Source organism: Leptidea sinapis, chromosome 1, assembly GCF_905404315.1.
Source record: "Leptidea sinapis chromosome 1, ilLepSina1.1, whole genome shotgun sequence".
Lineage (NCBI taxonomy): Eukaryota > Metazoa > Arthropoda > Insecta > Lepidoptera > Pieridae > Leptidea > Leptidea sinapis.
In genome coordinates this window covers 21,864,745-21,885,563 of record NC_066265.1, presented here as the reverse complement: position 1 = coordinate 21,885,563, position 20,819 = coordinate 21,864,745, and the positions used below count along the sequence as shown (strand labels likewise).

The 20,819-nt window shown below is 38.6% G+C and overlaps 1 protein-coding gene across 4 annotated transcripts in view; it reads left to right on the top strand.

Annotated features, from left to right (window-relative positions):
• The window catches only part of LOC126973347 (integrator complex subunit 5), a 43,510-nt gene that overhangs the window by 917 nt on the left and 21,774 nt on the right, over positions 1-20,819 (top strand). Inside the window, exons 2-7 of one of the 4 annotated variants that reach the window (XM_050820688.1) lie at positions 1,680-1,918; positions 4,017-4,164; positions 4,881-4,991; positions 7,342-7,514; positions 15,033-15,153; positions 20,110-20,286. In XM_050820688.1, the coding sequence (XP_050676645.1) occupies positions 1,703-1,918; positions 4,017-4,164; positions 4,881-4,991; positions 7,342-7,514; positions 15,033-15,153; positions 20,110-20,286 (946 nt within the window). In that variant the 5' untranslated portion in view covers positions 1,680-1,702. Of the gene's footprint in view, positions 1-341; positions 1,919-4,016; positions 4,165-4,880; positions 4,992-7,341; positions 7,515-15,032; positions 15,154-20,109; positions 20,287-20,819 lie in introns of those variants that run through there. The other 3 variants (XM_050820773.1, XM_050820616.1, XM_050820847.1) reach the window with 3 other exon arrangements.

Below are 20,819 nucleotides of genomic sequence, written 5' to 3'. Positions count from 1 at the left end.
TAAGCAAGGCTTGGCAGTTTTCATTTTTTCTCGTAAAAACGCGTCCATTGCGAATCCATACAAACTTATCCTGCATCTGTTTTGCTTTCAAACGGGTAGCCTCGTAAAGAGCATTGGTTAATGAAGTTAGATGTTCGGATATAAATATAGGTTTTTTAGTTCCTTCGATACCAAGATGGCGAGATTTTAAGTTATCTTGCGGATTCTTCTTGTTAAATTTGCTCACAGCAGCCAGAACGACGTCACGTTTGCGCGGGGTGCACAACTTAACTACGACGGATCGAGGTCTATTACTGTCATTCGTTTATTTAGCCACGCTTGTCACGTGTTGTAAATCATCCTGAGTGAGATGACAGTCCACAGTCTTGGCAATCTGAATTACAGTTTCAAATAAATTCTCTGATCTATTCTCTGGGATTCCATTAATAAGTATATTGTTCTCCCGTACATGAAGTTCGACAGAGCTTAGCCGGTTCGTTAGATCAGTGACAGTAGATTTTAACCTCTCATTATCTTTTTTAAAATGGACGATGTCAATATTCTTTTGTTCTAGCGATGATTTTATGTCTTTAAATTGTCGATTCAGGCTGATTGTGTCTTGGAACTCGGCTACCTTTTCAGTGAGATTGTTAAGTTAACAAGCCTACAACATGTATAGAACATGAGATCATATACCTACATGTTGATAACTAATAGGTGACAAACAATTTCATCAGACAAGTTTCATACAAATATTGTCTACCACAAGTTTTATGTTTTAGTATTTTGAAAACATTGCATACAACTTGTATTTGTAATTTGCATGAAACTTGTCAAATACGTGTATAATACTTTGGTGTAAACGAGGGGTTAGAGTAAAAGTGTTCTGTGGTGCGAGAGTCCCACTATAATATATTCTAAGCCCACTGTAAACAAAAAATAAATTACAATATTTATATTAGTAGGAACAAACGTAGTGATTATATTCTCTTTGGTAGGAACGCAGTGTTAAAATTATCTTGGACTTTTGGCGGGAACCTCAATTGGCGGGGCTTACAAAAAATTTTGAATTTAAATTTTATTTTAATAATTCAAGTATTTCTCATTGCTAAAGTAGTAAACTATTAAAAATAATTAATAATATAGTGAGTGGTTGCTGAGATGGAGGGAAATGAGGGGAGCGGGGATAACCCGCCCACCTCACTGAAACGTCGTCGGTCCGAGGACAACCAAATAAAAAATGTTGATGGTCATGGTGGAGGCATGGTGGAACATTTCTGATTGACAGACTCGTGCTGGCTAGTGAAATCAGTGACTCCAAAATTTTATGTGATTCTTCATCCCGCCCGCCTCCACTTGATTAATTATTAAGAGACAAAAGAAGTTATAAACCATTATATAAATATATTAAGAATACAATTCTAACAATATAAAATAAAGTGAAGTGATAAGTGAACTGTGAAATAAAAAGTACACATATTTAGATAATAAAAAAAGACTTGACTTAAAGGTCTTAGTTACCAGGTCATAAAATCCCAAAAAAAAAGAAAATCTCTTTGATTACTAGTACAATTTTTGACGTATTGGTTATAATAATATCCTCTTTGGTACAACACAAGATTAATAAACGAAATATATTGTGTTCAAATGCAGCTGATCGGCAACAAAATATAGATTGAATAACATAAAATAATTATTAGTCAACAGAACGGGAGTCCTAAAAATGAATAATACAAATAAACCGGCAACTCTATCAAGTGACTTACGAAGTTTTATTTATGGTGTATCAAGGAGAACCTTTCAAAATGCACCAGACTTAACTAAAACTGGAATTAACTTGCTTAAAACATTTCCTGCAGCAAGAGATGCAGTTTTAGAGTACTTTGCTATGGTATTCCATGATGCTGTAAATATATCATTAAATCAACCTGATTACGATGTAAGTATTTAATTGCTAACACACAATTTTTTTTAATACGATTCTAATAGATAATATAATGTATGTGGACAAATGTTATAACAAATTCTGTCTGGTACTTCCCGTTGGGTATTCTATAATTCCGGAATAAAATGTACCCTTTAAATTTTCTTTTCTGGACCCCTCACCACATTTCTGTACATGACAGATTTGGTTGACAAATTATGGCATGAAAGTGCAACAAACTACTAATAATAACATAGCACTTATTGAATGGAACCTTATTTAGAGAAGCATTTTACTTTTTATAAATGTTATTAAAATTTAAGTTACCTTTTGTATTTTTTTATGGAACAGGAGGACAAACGAGCGTACGGGTCACCTGGTGTTAAGTAATCACCGCCGCCCACATTCTCTTGCAACATCAGAGGAATCACAAGAGTGTCTGCAGGCTTTTAAAGAAGGAATCACAAGAGTGACTGCAGGCCTTTAAGGAAGGTGTACACACTTTTTTTAAGGTACCCATGTCGTATCGTCCCAGAAACACCGCACAAGGAAGCTCATTCCACAGCTTTGTAGTATGAGGAAGAAAGCTCCTTGAAAACCGCACTGTGGAGGACTGATGGTGGGGATGATATCCTAACTTGTGGAGTGTCGTGCAAAGGTGGAATTCGACGGCAGGAATCAGGTTAAACAGCTCTTCGAAACACTCCCTGTGATAAATGCCGTAGAAGACACACAATGAAGCGACGTCTCCATGCAACGCAAGTGATCCAGCCGTTCACCTTTTGTATTTATTTAACTTTATAGTCAAATCAAGTCAAGTCAAAAAAATCTTTATTCACTGTACAACTTTATAAGTTATTTAGTGCAAGTCAGGATGAAGTACAAAAGTTACAATAGCATTCAAATGAGTATTACAATATTCATTAACAAAATTTAGAACATTAATTCCAACTATCTTTATCATTCAAATAATCTTTCACGTTATAATAGGCCTTAGATGTTGATTTATTTTTTACGACACATTAAAATTTTTTAATAGGAAATATTTCAATTTCATTCGGGAGTATGTATATTATAAAATAAAACACAATCCACTTTAAAAGAATTAGCAATTTTACGGAGCCTAGTAGTTGTTATGTTATGTTTGTTTCAAGTATTGACACTGTGTATATCACTATTCTTTTTAAATTGGCTAATATTTTTATGAGCGTATAGGAGGTTCTCGTATATGTACTGGCAGTGTACTGTCATAATATTTATTTCACTAAACTTTTCTCTCAATGAATCCCTTGAACATATTTTATAGGCTGCTTGAATTGCTCTTTTCTGCAGCACAAATATTTTCAGCAGTTTTTAATATCTGCAGCCCTACCCCACAATATAATTCCGTAAGACATGACACTATGAAAGTAGCTGAAATATACAAGTCTAGCCGTTTCAACATCTGTCAGCTGCCTAATTTTTTTTATCGCAAATACTGCAGAGCTAAGTCGATTACATAAGTTTATTATGAGCACCGCATTGTAGCTTAAAGTCTAATGTAATGCCTAGGAATGTTGTTGTTTCTACTACATCAAGTTTGTCATTATTAATTTTTATAGGTGTTGGTTGGTGCTTTATATTTGGAAGTGTAAACCTTACACATTTTGTTTTCCTTTAGTTTAAAAGTAAGTTATTAACATTAAACCAATTTACTACTTCAGCAATGTCGTCGTCAACCTGACGGAATTTTTTTTGCTGGCGTTTTATTTTAAATAACAAAGATGTATCGTCAGCAGTATAATATCATGTTTATTTTGTATAATTGTGAGTATTAAGCTCTCAAGGTATTATATTGTATAAGGTAACCTTTATTTGTTTACAGTGTCGTCTGGTATTATTTGTTAAATTATTGTTATATTTTTATGTTACTGATGTAAGAGATCAAGTATTTCACATTTCAGTATTTTCGTTCATGACTACATATTATGTTGTTGATACATAATTTGTGGGAAGATGTTGATGTTGAATTTGTACGAAATCTTTTTAAGGTGCTTAGTCGCATAAATATAATTTTGATCTTTGGTGGCTAGGAGAATTTAGTTAGGATTATATCGTTATTATTGTTTTGTAGACAGATTCGGCGAGCAATTTAACTTTAGAGGCTGTGAACATGATTGGTCCAGAGCTGTGTGCTATGGGCGAAACCTGGGCGCCCTTTATAGCACCTTGGTGTACTAAATTAATAATGGACATAGCCACGGACAAAGCCAATTTACCTAGTAAGTTCATTAAAACATTACAAATTGGGGAATTTTTCAATGTTAATCATTCAAATAAGAAAATAATTACTCTCCACACTCACTTCATTTCTAACATGTAGCTTATTTTTTTAATAACTTCACTTGAAAACTGAGCATATATTGTAGGAAATACTGGCATATAGAACTTACCCATTAGGAGCACTTCTCTCAATAATTACTTACTCACTCAAACTCATTGAGTTCTCAGAAGAATTTTTGAGTCTATTGACACAGTTTACTAGTGAGATTTACATTCAATTGGTTCAAAAGTCTTTTCAGCATGAACCTATATGTTAATAAACATATTTTATTTTTAAAATTTTCAATTTTTCCATTTAATAAATTGTTGCCATGATTATAATTTAAGACTGTGCTATGTATTATGTTAGTTATTTAAATGAAACAAACGTTACCATTATGTACTTGGTGGTTTTATTCATTTCTTAACTCGCCATCTTGTGATGCCATTGTCCTTCATCATAGACCACATTCACATTTAATTCTTTGCTAATTATGACTAACATAAATATGTCACAGTGTGTTTAGGGGAGGGTTGGTCTATTATTTATCTTAATTACTAACTTATTTAGTAAGTATATAAATGCATATATCACATTGGAATTCTGATCATTTTCATACTCTATACACAATTGAAGTTGTTACTTGTTGTATCATGCAAACACATTTTTTTTCAGATTCAACATTACAAAACACAGAACCTGTTCGGATACTTCTTGACATAACAACCCAGAATTTGATGTTCCTAAACACTGACGAGAGAGCAAAATGTATTGACATGATGTTGGGTAAGACAATTACTGTACTTAATTAAAATATTGAAGCATCCAATTGAGTTGGTCATCTCAGCTCATTTTTAATATTAATTTTGTTGTCTGTGTTGTGTAACTTTGATTTACCCAAACCAAATCCTATGATCTCTTCCTCTTTTAAAGAGTAGTGGGTATTTTTTTTTAATTTATTTATTTATTTGGTCCACCAATTGGGACAACCACAATCCATACATTAAGATGATACAGTAGACAGTAAATACAGTGTCTTTCCTATAAACGGTGGGCACGATACTCAAATAAACAGAAGGTACTTTATAGTTTTAGGTTACATTTATGCAAGTATATAATAATAATACAAGTATATAATAACAATAATACAGGTATATAATAACAATAATTTAACAAATAATACCAGAATATGCTGTAAACAAATAAAGGTACCTTAAACAATATAATACCTTGAGAGCTTAATACTCACAATTATAAAGTTATATATAACTATAAATACAAAATGTGAACGGCTGGATCACTTGGCGTTGCGTAGAGACGTCGCTTCATTAAGTAGATAAGGTAACATTCATTATGTTTATTAATTCATATTTAAGCCTTAATTTTGGCTTTAGCTGAGGCGACTCACAGAAAATATCAATTTAATGAGAAATAGAGTAATAATGAGAACAGAACCTGTAAATGGGCGAGTTTCTAGTTCGACAATACGGTAAATGAAAGGGCTTCCGGTTCATGGGCCGGCAGCTGTCGCGTACAACATGTATCGGCACGAGGGCCAGCAGTTCAGGGCAATCCACGAAGCCATGCATTAGATTAAGTAAGTATATTAAATCCAAGATTTTCCGACGAGTGCTTAGCGATTCCATTTTAAAATATACCAATCTGTTTTCGTACTTTGGTAAACTTTACCAAAGTACGAAACCTACATTTTTTATTTGCAAAAGATAGCTAGTACAAGAATTTCTTTTGAATATTTTCCAATATTTCAGAGTGAACCAAGTACTTTGGAGACCACTATTGTACTCTAATATGCTTCTGACGATGCTTGAAAAGATTGTGGTTAAGAGCTGCGACTCTTTTGAAAGGTTAATAAGCCTGGAGATAAAACCAGAAAGCTTGGAAGATCTTTTAATACTGCTTTCAAAATTTTCTCTGAAAGTTAATGACCTATCAACTATTACTCCTAAGACTCTTATGCTCTGAACTTCCTTAAGTCTGTGATCCCGCAAGTAGTAATTCATAGAGGAAGACTTTTTCTTGTCATTTCATTCAACAACATTTTGTTAAGTCTGCACCAGTTGTTTACTTTGTTCAGTTCCTTCCTGTAATATTATGTTGTCATCATCCAGCTGTATTTTCTTGTACATATTAAATCGTCAGCATACATGTTAAAATCACATATTAAGTCATACGCTAAATCAGTCATAAATTTGATAAAGATTAGTGGACCCAAGTGAGATCCTTGAGGTACCCCCATGGGTATTGACTGTGCTCTGTGCGATACATTACCTTGGATTTTAACGATTTGAGTTCTATTTTTGAGATATGATTCGCACCACCTGTATAATGAACCATGAATACCTATTGCCAAAATCTTCCGCAGCAATAAGTCATGGTTAATGAGGTCGAAAGCTTTACTAAAATCAGTATATATAACGTGCATTTCCTTACCTTCATCAATAATTTTCGCGACCTCCTCAATAAATCCAATTAAATTAGTTGTAGTCGATTTTTATTTGGTTCAAGGCTTCAAGTAGGATGTCTCATCCTTTCCCTTCTCAATATGGTCAAAGAATATATAAGAGTACAAGTACAGAAAAGGCTCATTCCGAAAATCAACTAAAGATATAGTGACTCTTGCGGCCATACAATAATGTGCAATTCAGATTTCACAGCACTATTAACCTACATTTTTATTCACATAGGAGATGCTTCTCTTTCTATCGCATCCCTCTTACCTATTCTGATGACGTTAGGGTTGTCTTTTTTACCTCAAACTGTACCTACTTAGTATAAAGTTCTAAAATCCTGAACTTAAATCTATCGCGTACATCTTGTTTCATTCTCGTCGACGAATGCCACAGAGTCATCGACTGATGTTCGGTTCGTGTCAACAAATACGGACACACTGTGTCTACCAATGTCAGAGACACTGTGGCGAAGAATTGTGAACAAATGTGAGTGTGGCTGTGGATGACATACGAGGATATACTTACGTCCTCGCTACGCCCATGACTCTTTTCAAGGAGTCTGGCACTAGTAAAGGTGCGTACAGTGGGGTACGTGGGGCACGCTCAGCCCGCGCTGGTGGTCCAGACTATGAGATTCTGTTATAAAGTGTGTCCCCATGTCGCAGGGTGCCGCGCGTGCTCGTGGGCCGTGGGCCGCGTGGGTCGCGCTCAGCCCGCGCTGGTGGCCCCGCGAGCGCTGGCCTTGGGTGCGGACGCGGCGCGGCCCGTGCTGGCCCACCTGGGCGCCCACCCGCCGGCCCTGCTGCATGTGCGGGCAGCCTTGCTCGACTTGTTCCAGGTGAGTCTCGTCCATTAATATCAGCATCGTTTCGGTTGAAAGTCGTCCACTGTTGGACCGAGGCCTCCCTTGAAGATTGCCGTGACGATCGTCCCCGCGCTGCCCTCGTAGACTTATAATTAAGTAAACGTCGATTAATATAGTAAAATAGTCGTTCGGAGATTTTTTTCATTCAAACTTTCTCAACAACACAATTTCCGTCAGTAATAAAGAAAAAAGTGTCGTCAATAACTCGCTCAGTGATATTTCCCGTATAGATAAGTGAAGAAGAAGTTCTTAAACTATTCAAATGCTTGGATCCATATAAGTCTGCTGGTCCCGATAACATTCCACCCTTACTAATCATCAGGTGTGCCGATAATCTCTGTACTCCCGTGACACTTCTTTACAGACATTCCATAAATGAACGCATTTTAGCTGATATCTGGAAGAAAGCCATTATCACACCAATTCATAAAAGTGGCCCTAAAGACCGAGTTGAAAACTATAGACCAAATTCTAAACTAAGTGTTTTTGCCTAAGTTCTTGAAAATATAGTGCACAAGCAAGTTCAATTTGTCCTAAAACACATATTTTGTGAAAATCAACAGGGCTTTCTTCAAGGAAGATCAACCATATCGAATTTGCTTCATTACACTGAAACACTGTCAAAGTATATGTCGGAGTCTTCCCAAGTAGATGTCATATACACTAACTTTAAGAAAGCATTTGATAGAATTGACTATTCTATTCCTCTTGACAAATTACTTCAAATAGGGATTCAGGCAACTTATATCGATGGTTTTCAGCTTATATCGCCAGTAGATGTCAAGTTGTTGTCCTAAATAGTTTTAAATCTGCTACTATGTTTACTCCTTCAGGAGTCCCACAAGGATTTATTCTGGCCCCTTCTTATTTATTATTTTCGAAAATTACCAAGAGTCTCATCCATTAAAGATCTCGGAGTTATCTTTGATTCAAAGCTTCTATTTGGTCTACACATAAACAATATAATTATTAAGGCTAATACGACATCATCAATTAAACTGATGAAAATATTATACTTTCCTTACGTTCGTAGCCATCTAGAATACGCATTAATCGTATTGAAGCAATACAGAAAAGATTCATACGTTACTTACAATTCCGTACAAAAAACTATTACCATAATTACATGTCACGCTGTATAAAAAATTTAAAAAGACCTTACTTATATCCTAAATGTAGCAAACGGTAGAGTTAACTGTGCAGAACTGCTAAAGCAGATTGGCTGTCAGCTCCCAATGGCGAGACAACATTCTTGACATACAATCAGCAAAATGTAATTATAGACAGAACAGTTTTCTTATTAGAGCATGCAAACTTTATGATGAAGTTAATAGTGAATACGATCTTCACTTATTCAAGACGACACCACTTCAATTTAGACGTCAGGTAAATAAAAACTTTTAACTTATGTAAAGTAAAAGTAGGTTATATAATATTATATTAAATGTAGATAAAAGACTATACACAATAAAAAGTTATTATTTGTGAAAACTTGTAAGTAGCTTTCTGTTTTATAATAGATTAATTTTTAATATGTACCTAGCTGTAAGTTTTCTAAAGTTGTAAAATAAAATAAAAAAAATATTTCCTAATAATTCTGTGAAACTTTCCCAGCATTATTTTTTTTGCGCTCTTTTCAATAAAAATATACAATATTGTACAATCATTTCTATCGCTATAAAATAATCATAATCTAGTCCCAGGCTGTGTCGAGCTGTTATCTAATGTGATACTCAATAAGATCGTAGTCTCCACAAGTTCCTATCTCTGGTCATTTATAAGTACATTGGTTTGTACCTGCGCTGTGTTTAGTGTAATGAACCTGAAACAATTTGTGTTTTCTCTTTAAGTGTAGATTAGTCGTCTCAAACCAACGCACTATCTTTGAGAGTGCATTGTTTACCTCGTCATCAATATCTGCACGTCGACGATACTTCACTTTAAAAATAAGTGAAGTATCATCAGCAAACAATACAATCTCATGGCTATCGTCTACCACAAACGGTAGATCGCTAATATATATAAGAAACAAGAAAGGACCGAGAATAGAACCCTGCGGAAAACCTATTCCCACAGGTTTATTATTATTATTATTATTTGAAGAGGGTGGCTATTTCCTGGTCCTAGAAGGTTCCTAGTAACACCGCGTCCAGAATTGGACTATTGTGTTCGCCACTCATACTAGAGCTCATCGTCAAGCCCTACCGCCTTTACGAACCGCAGTAGTTCCTTGACGCGAGTGTTGCAAACACTATCTGGAGGTACGAAGTAGTTGCCAAAGATTGTGTTACGCTTATGCATTAGTGGGCCGCAGTCGCAGAGTAGATGAATAGGTGTTTCATCATCCTCAAGGCAGAACCTGCAAGCCTTGTCGCTTCTGATGCCGACCACACTGAGGTGCTTGTTTAGGCGACAGTGCCCGGTTAGCATCCTAGTGAGTATGCATAGATTTTTCCTGTTCAATGATAGGGCTTCATTCGCATAGCTGCTGTTGAATGCCCTTATCAGTGCTTTAGAGTGGTTTAAACCTGAAGAGTTGTTCCAGCGTTTAAGTGCTTCTTGTTTACATTGGTTACTCAGGGTGTGTCGGATGGCGCTCTTTGGCAGTCCACAAATGGGTTCCGGACCATATCGGACTGCTTTAGCCCCAGCTCTTGCGAGCTCATCGGCCATTTCATTGCCTATGATTCCGGCGTGCCCTGGGACCCATCTGAGAATCACTCTGTTTTTCATGCCTAATGAATTCAGGCATTCGACGCAATTATTGACTAACTTAGACGACGTCAAGTCAGCGTCTAAAGCCAACAATGCTGCCTGACTATCAGAGTGAATGTATATGTTATGATTGAAGTAGCCTTTTTGGATATTGGTTTCCGCGCATTCCAGGATGGCGTACACCTCTGCTTGAAATATGGAGGTAAAGCTTCCCAGGTTTGTGCTGGATTTAAACCTGGGGCGTTCTCCATAGACCCCACAGCCGACTTCATTTTCCATTTTGGACCCATCGGTGAACCACATGAGGCTCCCGTCCTTCCACGTGACTTTGTTGTTCATCCAGTCGTCCCTGGAAGGTAATTCCACGATATAGTGTTTAACAGAGATTAATTGTGGAATCATCTGATCAGGTAACATGCCTAATATGTGGTCTCGCATAACTGAGTCCTCTAAGGTCCTAAGCGTTTGCGACATCCAGTTACATGAACCCCCCTGGGCGATTGCCCTCAGCATGCTTGCCTTCGCCTCTTGCTGTATGAACAGTGGAAGAGGCGGTAGGTTTAGCATTGCTTCAATGGCCGCACCAGGAGAAGACGTCATGGCTCCGGTTACCAACATACAGGCAAGTCTCTGCAGGCTATTTAGTCTGTCTGCAGTTGTTTTCTGGTTGGCTTTGTTCCACCACACAATGGAGGCGTATGTGATTGTTGGTCTCACAATTGCTTTGAATAGCCATAGGAGGATCTTGGGGCGCATTCCCCAATGTCTCCCTACCAGACGTCGACATACACCCAAGGTTGTTTTAGCCTTTTTCACGGCTTTGTCGATGTGAGAATTCCATGTGAGTTTCTGGTCGAATGTGACTCCCAGATACTTAACCTCAGCTGAGAATTCCAAAGTAGAGCCGTTCAAGGTGGGAGACTTCAGTTTGTTAAGTCTCCGTTTCCTCGTGAATGGCACAATAACAGTCTTTCCTGCGTTGACTGACAGTTTGTTGGCTGTACACCACTGTTAAATGGTGTTTAGCGCCTTTTGCAGTATAGAGCTTAGTAAGCTTTGGCAGAAACCTCTGACGATAATAACTAGGTCGTCTGCGTACCCTAGTGCATCAATTCTGAGTTCTGCCAGCTTACTAAGTAGTTCGTCTACTGCTAGTGTCCATAGAAGTGGCGAAAGAACGCCACCTTGTGGGCAACCTTGCGTAGTGTATAGCTCCAGTGATGTCCCATGGAGGGAGATTAGAGCTTTGCGATTTGAGAGCATTGACCTTACCCATTTGACAGTGGTGGAGTCTACATTTTTGTTAATTAGTCCCTTCACCAGCGTGTCTGTCGGGGTATTGTCAAAGGCGCCCTCAATGTCTAGGAACGCACAAAGTGCAATCTGTTTGTCTTGTAACGCCTTCTCGACTCTATCCACAAGTTGTAGAAGGGCCGTTTCTGTAGACCTGCCTCTACAGTAGGCGTGTTGAGAACTATAAATGGGCTTTAGGCTTAGAGCATGCTCTCTTATGTGTCTGTCCAAGACTTTCTCAATAACCTTCAGGAGAAAGGAGGTTAGGCTAATGGGTCTGAAGGAGCTTGGCAGGGAGTAGTCCTTTCTGCCTGCCTTAGGTATAAATAGTACTTTAGCCCTAGTCCATTGCTCTGGAAGATAGCCCCAGGCAAAGCTTACCCGGTATATCTTGACTAGTAGCGGTACTAGGATATCCAGGCCTTTTTGAAGAAGCGCTGGAAAAATGTTGTCTAGACCGCTTGACTTGTAGGGTTTCAGAGTCTTGATGGCGCACCTTATATCCCGGGGTCTGATTATCTTTGCCGCTCTACGCCAGTCCTCGTCAAGAGGCCGTTGTGTAGGCGTTGCTACAGTTGGTTGATAGGTAGCCCCCGGAAAGTGGTGGGCCATCAGTACTCTTACGTTTTCTACGTCGTCGGCTGTAAAAGATCCATCTGGTCTCTTAAGCAGGCCGATTTGGCTAGGTTTGTCCTTGGCGAGCAGTTTGTGTACTCGGGATCCTTGGGGAATTTTTGTTATATCCTCGCAGAACCTCTTCCAAGATGCTCGTTTGGCCTTCCTAACTTCTCTGTTGTAATCTGTTAGGGCTTCTTTGTAAGGTTCCCATTCTTGGGTTTTTTTTAGCCCTGTTAAACAGCCTTCTGGATTTCTGCCTTAGTTTGTTCAAGTTTGAATTCCACCAAGGCACTTTCCTGTTTGAGTGTTGTAAGGAGAGAGGGCAGCTAGCCTCGTAGGCGTCAGTGATGCCATCCGTGGTTATTTTCACTGCCAACTCTAGCTCATCCAGGGTTCTGATGCGCTTAGGGATATTCTCCAAATTACTCCTGAGTTTCTCTTTATAGACAGTCCAGTTTGTTTTCTTTGGATCCCTAAACGTATATAGTTGTTTTTCGAAGCAAGTCAAGATGTCGTATGCTATGTGACGGTGATCCGATAGCGAAATTTCATCACTGACTCGCCAGTTTGATATTCGCCTGGCAATGTTGTCGGTAGCGAAAGTGATATCTAGAACTTCCTGCCTGTTTGAGGTAACGAAGGTTGGCTTATTACCTCTGTTTAGTACCTGTAGGCCGTTAGTGTCTAAGAAATTAAGAAGTTGCTCACCTCTGTGGTTGACGTCGCTGCTTCCCCAAGTTGTGTGGTGCGCATTGACGTCGGCCCCGACAATCAGTTCGGCGTTGTTGCGTCGTGCATACTCGACCACTCTCGCCAATTCTGTTGTCGGGTCTCTTTCTTCATATGGAAGGTACGCCGAGCAAACGATCACTTTGGTGCCTTCCCAACCTTCGAAACAGAAATACGCCGCAACAAGGTCGTCGGTGCAGACCTCTGTAACAGGTAAGAAATTAGTGTTCTTGTTGAAGACTATACAAGCTCTGGGTTTTGATCCGCTGGTATTGTAGATTAACTTACCAGCGGTGTTCAGTCCCAGTATTTTGCCGGTATTGACCCACGGCTCTTGTAGTAGGGCAAAGAGGATTTCACCACTCGCAAGGCATTTCTCCATTACTGCAGTAGCAGCTTTGGCGTGGTGGAGGTTTGCCTGGAGTATCCTCGCCCTATTTCTGTGGAGCGTCATTGGATCCCACCGGAGGTGGAAGGCTTAGGTCGGTCTGTCTTCTGGTATGGGTGTTTCCGCCCGCGGCCAGAATTAGCCCGACTCTGATCCTTCCCTCCCCTGAGGGGACCTGAGACGTTCCTCGACATCGGCCCTTTGCCCCGGAACGTAGTTGTGGGGGCAGCCGGCCGTAGCGGGGTCTTTGAGATCCCGGATGTTCCCGGTCGCACAGGCCCGCTGGTCTGGGTGGGTTGCTGTCCACTCGCTGCTGCGGAACCCTCAGAGACGCCCTTGATCTTAAAATTGATCTTTCTAAAACCAAGGGCAGCTCTGCACTCGGACTCTTTCAGAGTCTCCGCGGAGGGATCGTCCAAGGAAAAAGTGACCACTTGGCCTCCCTTGTCCTCCCTCGCGTGGAGCACCTTCCAGTGTTCCGTGTTCAGTCCCGCATTTTCCCACAGGTTTACCCGAAGACCGTTTGCCATTTACTAATCTGAACTCTTTCGCTTAATTATGATTTTAACAGATTTAGGGCTCTATTTTTTACTCCATAATGCTTCCGTTTTAGGATTTAAGTTTCATGGACGACGCAGTCAAATGCTTTGGACAAATTACAAAAAATGCCCAATGCATCCTGTGACTCTTCCCACGCGTCAAAGATGTGCTCAATGAGTCCAGTACCCGCATTAATTGTTGATAAGCCCCTAGTGAAACCAAATTCATTACTGTTCATTAATTTACAATAGTGCATTTTTTGTTCAAACAAAAGTTTTTCAAAAAATTTACTAAAAACTGGCAGCACTGAGATAGGTCTGAAATTAGCAGGGTCAAAAGAACTGCCCGATTTAAATAAAGGTATAAATTTGCTGTATTTCATGAGGTCAGGGAACACACCGTCATCTATGCTTTTGTTAAATATTATTGCTAATTCAGGTGCTATAATGTCAAGTATGTAGTTTACAATATTAGTCGAATGGCCCCATAGGTCCTTTGTATTTTTTAGGATAATAAATTTTAAGATTTTTGTTATATCGCTACCTTACATATATTTTAAATTCTTCACTATTATTGTAATGTTTCTCATAATAAAGGTCATATAAGCGTTTCATAATAAATTGCTCTAGTTCTATTACAAGCTTTCCCAATTAGATGTTCTATAGAGAGATTAACAATATCTCTTCTATTTTTACATTTTAATCTGTTCTTAATAATAATTAGGGAACCTCCATGTATTGCCCTACTTCTACAAAACGAACTGACTGCTTTATGTTCTCTAAAACTAAACTGGAGCTGAGGACTTTTACGCCAATGTTCTGTAATACACAGTATATCTATATTACAGCAGCTTAAAAACAGTTCAATTTCTAAATCTTAACTTGAGATACCTTTTATGTTCTGGTGGACAATATTTATGAGCTTTATAGTATGATTATCTCTAGCAGTAACAGTTACATTTGGTGAATGTTGCCTATTTTGTATGATATTGCAAGAGTTGTCTTCCCTTGTCGAATAACTTAATTTAAATTATTTGAAGAAAAATCTTCATTGTTATATTTTTGTACATTAGTACTTAGAAATTCCCCAATAGTTTGTTTGTTAGTTATTTCACAATTTTGCCCAATATAGGCATGTTTATTAAAAGATGGGCAGTCAGTTACCACTGACTGTTTCCTACCTATATACAAGTCTGATATATTTTTCAGGAAGCCATCAAAGAAGATCTAAAATCGGACAAGAAGCGAGATGTAATTCCATACTTATTGAACCTTGCCTCCAAATCTGATATTGTTTTAAAAGCTCTCATACAGGATATTGAAAAAACACGTAAGTATTTGTGTAGCATAGTTATACTGAATTTAAACGTAGCCTAATAATTCCAAGTAATAAAAACCAATAAGCATTTATTTCTTATCTTTTATTCCTTTTTTAATCTAATAATTGAAGTCATATATAACTTGAAGTCCATAATCAACTTTAAATTGTTATTTTATTTTAGTTTATATTATGAGTAATTATGTTATTAGTTAATAAGTTTGTCAGTAGTAGTAAATTGTCACAGCAGCAACTACGAATGTTGTGTACATCTGTTATTGGTTCTCACATCAGTAATTTAATTGTTATATGTGTGTACCGTTGATGTCTCGTTTAGAATAAATAAATAAACTGCTGATGGGAAAAATATTTAGGTACACTTTATATTATCAATATTATATCTTAATACCTATACCTTTTTAATCGTAAATACGTAAGCGAATTGTACATTAAGGCGAGGTATTCCCAACACTTTAGGCAAAAAGCGCTCGAACTTTAGACAGGTACACATCGACGCGGGCATGGCTGAGACACGAACCGAGCGATGCGAGTCAACGACCCCCACCCCGGAAGAACTGCGTAATATTTTTTAAAACTCACAGTTGTGCAAGAGTTCGAAAAGCTGTGATATTTTTATGCATTTTTTACTATAACGGGTACGATTTTTGATAGGTGGCTTTTAAATTACAAACAAGTAATAAATTGTTTTTGTGTAGTTCTTCCTTATTCACAATTAATATGTCTGAACTACTTCATAATTTATAAAAATTCTGAAGCTGTTTAGTTGAAAATACCAAGGGTGTATTTTTACAGAACAATTTCAAAATAAACTTAAACAGCTTACTGTTTATCGATTACAACTCGCTTTAAAGAAAGCTAATTATCGAAAGAAGATATCTTTACCCTACGCCGTCCGCATTTCCACATTGCCTTTGAATAGCGCCGCCGTCAAAGAGATACCGCTGGCACGTGTATTTTATAGGCTAAACACATGGTCGGATTTGGTACGGTGGGCGTGGGTGGACGCCTCGCACCAGCTGGTCGCCTCGTACTCAGTGCGGTCCGGACGGTAATAAAAATAATTTTGTGCGATCGATACTGCGACATACCGTCGAATATGGTCGAACCCGAAGCCCGTGAACGCTAGAGTGCCACAAGGGTGTTTGCTATCTCCCACGCTGTTTCTACTGCATATCAATAATATGTTGGCCGTGCAGGTCTCTCGGGAAATCGTCGATCAGTCCTGGGAGAAACTTGTGTCTTCTATCGAGTACTCTCTTGAAAAGGTCGTGGAATGGGGTAAATTGAACCTTGGCATTGCGTAGAGACGTCGCTTCATTGTGTGTTTTCTACCGCATTTATCACGGGGAGTGTTCCGAACAGCTGTTTCACGTGATTCCTGCCGCCGAATTCGACCTTCGCACGACACGCCACAATTCTCTCGCCATCAAATCTGAATGTGTGGCCTGGCGTGGGAATTTTTCATGTACTACAATGTTGTGGAATGAACTTCCTTGTGCGGTGTTTCCGGGACGATACGACCCTCCTTAATGGCCGGCAACGCTCTTCTGATTCTAGTGGTGTTGCATGAGAATGTGGGCGGCGGTGATCACTTAACACCAGGCGACCCGTACGCTCGTTTGTCCTCCTTTTCCATAAATAAATAAAAATGTTCCGGTACCAGACCGCGGCTGATGTTTCAGCCGGGCCAAATCCGACCATGTGTTTAGGCTATAAAATACACGTGCCGGCGGTATCTCTTTGACGGCCGCGGGCGGCGCAATTCAATGGCAGCTTTCTAGCGCTGCTATTCAACTTTTGCACGGCATCATAAAGTGGCGTTTCCGCTTTATGATATTGAAATATTCAAGTTCATTGAATCATTGACCCAGTAACCCAAATCTAACAAGACTATAAATTGGCTCGAAATGAAAAGCCTACTTTTTAACTGACTTCAAAAAAGGAGGTTCTCAATTCGTCGGTATTTTTTATTTTTTTATGTTTGTTACCTCAAAACTTTCGACTGGGTGAACCGATTTTAATAATTCTTTTTTTATTTGAAAGCTGGTGATTCCCGTGGGGTCCATGAGAAAACCATAAAAGTCTTAAATTTGCTATACATACGTATAGCAAAGTGTATAATAAATTTACGAATAACTCAATATCGCGCCAACCGATTTCGATGATTCTTTTTTTTGGTTCTGATTACGGAATCCATGGCAAAGTAACGGAACTTTTCAATTAAGCGCTTACGTTCATTGCTGCATTGAAAAATTTAGTATATCTACACATATTTAGACAAATTATTCTTTGTGAGTGTACTTCAAATTCACTAAAAAATAAAAAATATTTTAACAAAAAAACAACCGACTTCAAGAACACTATTCCAAAACATTAGGATATAATATGCACTAAAAAGTATTAAAATAATTGCGTATTTTTATACAATCTAATTAATAAATCTTATTCTAGTTACGATTATTGTAATTTTTGGAGTCGGTGTCATCCAAGATAGGTTTGTAACTACACACTTAGTTATAGGTGAGATGTGCTTGAGTCGTGAGGAGCGAGAGCGGGTCGCGGCGGAAGGACAACGATTCCAAAAATAACAATAATCATAACTAGAATTAGATTTATTAATTAGATTATATAAAAATACGCAATTATATTAATACTTTTTAGTGCGTATTATATCTATTGTTTTGGAATAGTGTTTTTTTTGTTAAATATTTTTTTATTGACAAAACCAATGCACGTATTTTGTTAATTTTTTGGTATATCGTCAACAAATATGCTAACAAGCATGTATCGAGATTTATTTCATATAAGCTATATCCATACTGTATATAAATAAGAAAATGATTAGTATTAATTATTATCGAAGAGAAACTTCTTTATCGACGTATGAGACAAATTTGATAGCGAATCGTCACGATTTTCGGTTACGTGCCATGTTGTTTTTGTTTTAATTGGAACAGTACCGACAACTGACAACTCTGTCATTTAAAGTTTATTTTATATCCAAGATGGCCGCCGCGCGAATTTCTGATTTCAACATTATGGATATCATATCAGAGGTTCTCGAGGGTGCATAGAACGAATTTGGGATCATATTTTAAAGCCAGTGTCTATATGTGCCAATAAAGTGTCACGAAAATGTGGACGTTTATCCAAATAGAGGGAGAGGGTGATGAGGGTGAGAAAGGGTGAACGTACCATGAACGCACATGGCACCGCTAGTAAGTAGAACATCTTCCTCACTTGCTGTATATTGTGCAGGTTTAGCGCACGGCCGCGAGTAAGTAGAACATCTTCCCTCCTAGCGTTGTATCGTGCAGGTTTAGGGCGTGGCCGCGAGTAAGTAGAACATCAAATAATTACTAATATTGACAAAAAACATTTGGTTTAGAGAACAGATTAGGATAATTAACATAAACGAGTTTTAAAAATTAGTTTTCCAAAGAAGTTTCTTCTTCTGATATGTGTACTTCGTACGCATGCCATTTTTTATCGCATTTTCCAGACCGTTTTTATACACCGTTGTAAGGAATTTTATTTACACAAGCGCATCTTTGCTCTCTATTCCATCTGGTGAATCAAAATGAAAGACATTACCATCGAGGGCTTCTCCTCTGACAAAGCAACTTTACTTGCTGAGCTGTGCCATGTAAATAAATATGACGTAGTATACGTACAAGAGACGCATCGAGGCCCAGATAATCTGCGGCCAGAAATACCCAACATGACGCGCATCATCGAGCGACCACATCATAAGTACGGAAACGCAATCTACACCCGACCCGTTGCGCATGTAAAGTCTGCCTATCTGACGGATAAAAATTACGTGCAGATCCTGATCGTAGTGTTGTCCGACACTACGGTAATGTGCGTCTAGAAGCCGCCCAGCCACCTATACCTTTTCACAGCCCCAATTAACTTCGGCAACACGAGTACCAGCATAATTATTGGAGACTTTAACAGCCGTAGCTTCTCATGGGGCTACAGTGCAACAGATAGTAATGGAGAGGCTGTTGAAGAATGGAGCGAAACCAACAATCTTGCACTGGTTCACGATCCGAAATTGCCAACATCTTTACATAGTGGAAGATGGAAAAGGGGATACAACCCAGACTTAATCTTTGTTAGTGCAAACATTAGTTCTCAGTGACAAAAACGAGTTGCAAAACCGATTTCTCGCACCCAGTATAAACCTATCTCCTGTGAAGTAAGTGCCGTGGTCTAACCCATTACCCTTTAGTCCCTTTTTCGGAGGCGCTTCAACTTCAATAAGGCGCATTGGGAGAAGTTCTCAACCACAATAGACAATAGAAGCCACCCCACAGAATTATAACATCTTCATAGACATGGTAAAAGAAGCGTCCCGCAAGACCATCCCGAGTGGGTGTGCCACATCTTATGTGCCCGGGCTGTCTGGAGACGCTGCACAATAGCTGCTGAATAGCAAACTGCATTTGAAAGAGACCTCTTCTCCCAATCCACAATCTCCATGGGAGAACAACTACTGCAATGTGTCGGTGAATGCCGTAGAAAGAAATGGCAAGACCTGGTTCAGTCAGTAGACATGACCCACAATAGCAAAAAGGTCTGGTCAACTCTCAAGAAACTAACTAAAATAAAAACATCTGTAATAAAAGCAAGAGCTGCATAAAGTTTGAATCAGTAGGAATCCCTTTCCAAATAAAAAGATTTATCAGGAAGATAGATGGTCCCCAAAGCCTTTCTCAGCGGTACTGGAAGGAATTTAGGAAACTAATTATATTATACACACATTAAAAGACAATACCATGAGAACAGTTCAGGTTATTCAAATTTACAATATTTGTTTTATTTATTTATTTACGCAACGTGTGATTGTAAACAATCGTCGCCGCTCGCTGGATTGTTGTCATCAGATGGATGCTCTACCAGATGCTGGCACATTGTATCATATCGTGTAATACATTTCAGTGACAGACGACGTGATGGACCGCTTGTTCTCGCTGTGCGCGGCTCACCGACACAGCAGCGCCTGGGAGGGAGTGGGCCCCGCCTCTGTCGTGGCTCTGTTGGTGAGGGCAGACGTGCACTGCTTCATGATGCTGTTGAGGCAGGCGCAGCGGAATGTGTTCTGCAGACATCTGTTGGGTATGTATTATAACACAATAAATTACATGTTAATGTAGTGTAATGTATCGTCTGTACAGGCATGTCAGCGAATTTTATAGAGGTTGTGATAATCATAATGTGAACCAGGAACAAACATACATTTGTTATGCCTCCTACTCGGTTAAGTCGAGTTATAGGGGCGTCCATTGGAGTCCAATTAGTGGTAGTCGGGCTTATCATTTTATAATATATGTACTTAATATCTTAACAAAATGCTAGGTTCGTCATTGTAACAAATGCATGTTCATTGTGCAAACGATCAAAACCAATATTAAATCGCCACAATCCGTATACACTCTAATCTCTCCATTATATTTTATTCACCTAAAAAAATACACAATAAAGTCCTTATTCACAGTACACTAAACACGGAATGTAGCTAGGTGGACCGAGCCCGGACGCGCGGAACAAACTCGGAACTAAAACTTAAAACAGGTCATAATCTATTGCACATTATGAAAGCGAGTGAGATAGATATGTGGGGGGCATTTTATCTCACTACAAAATTCGTT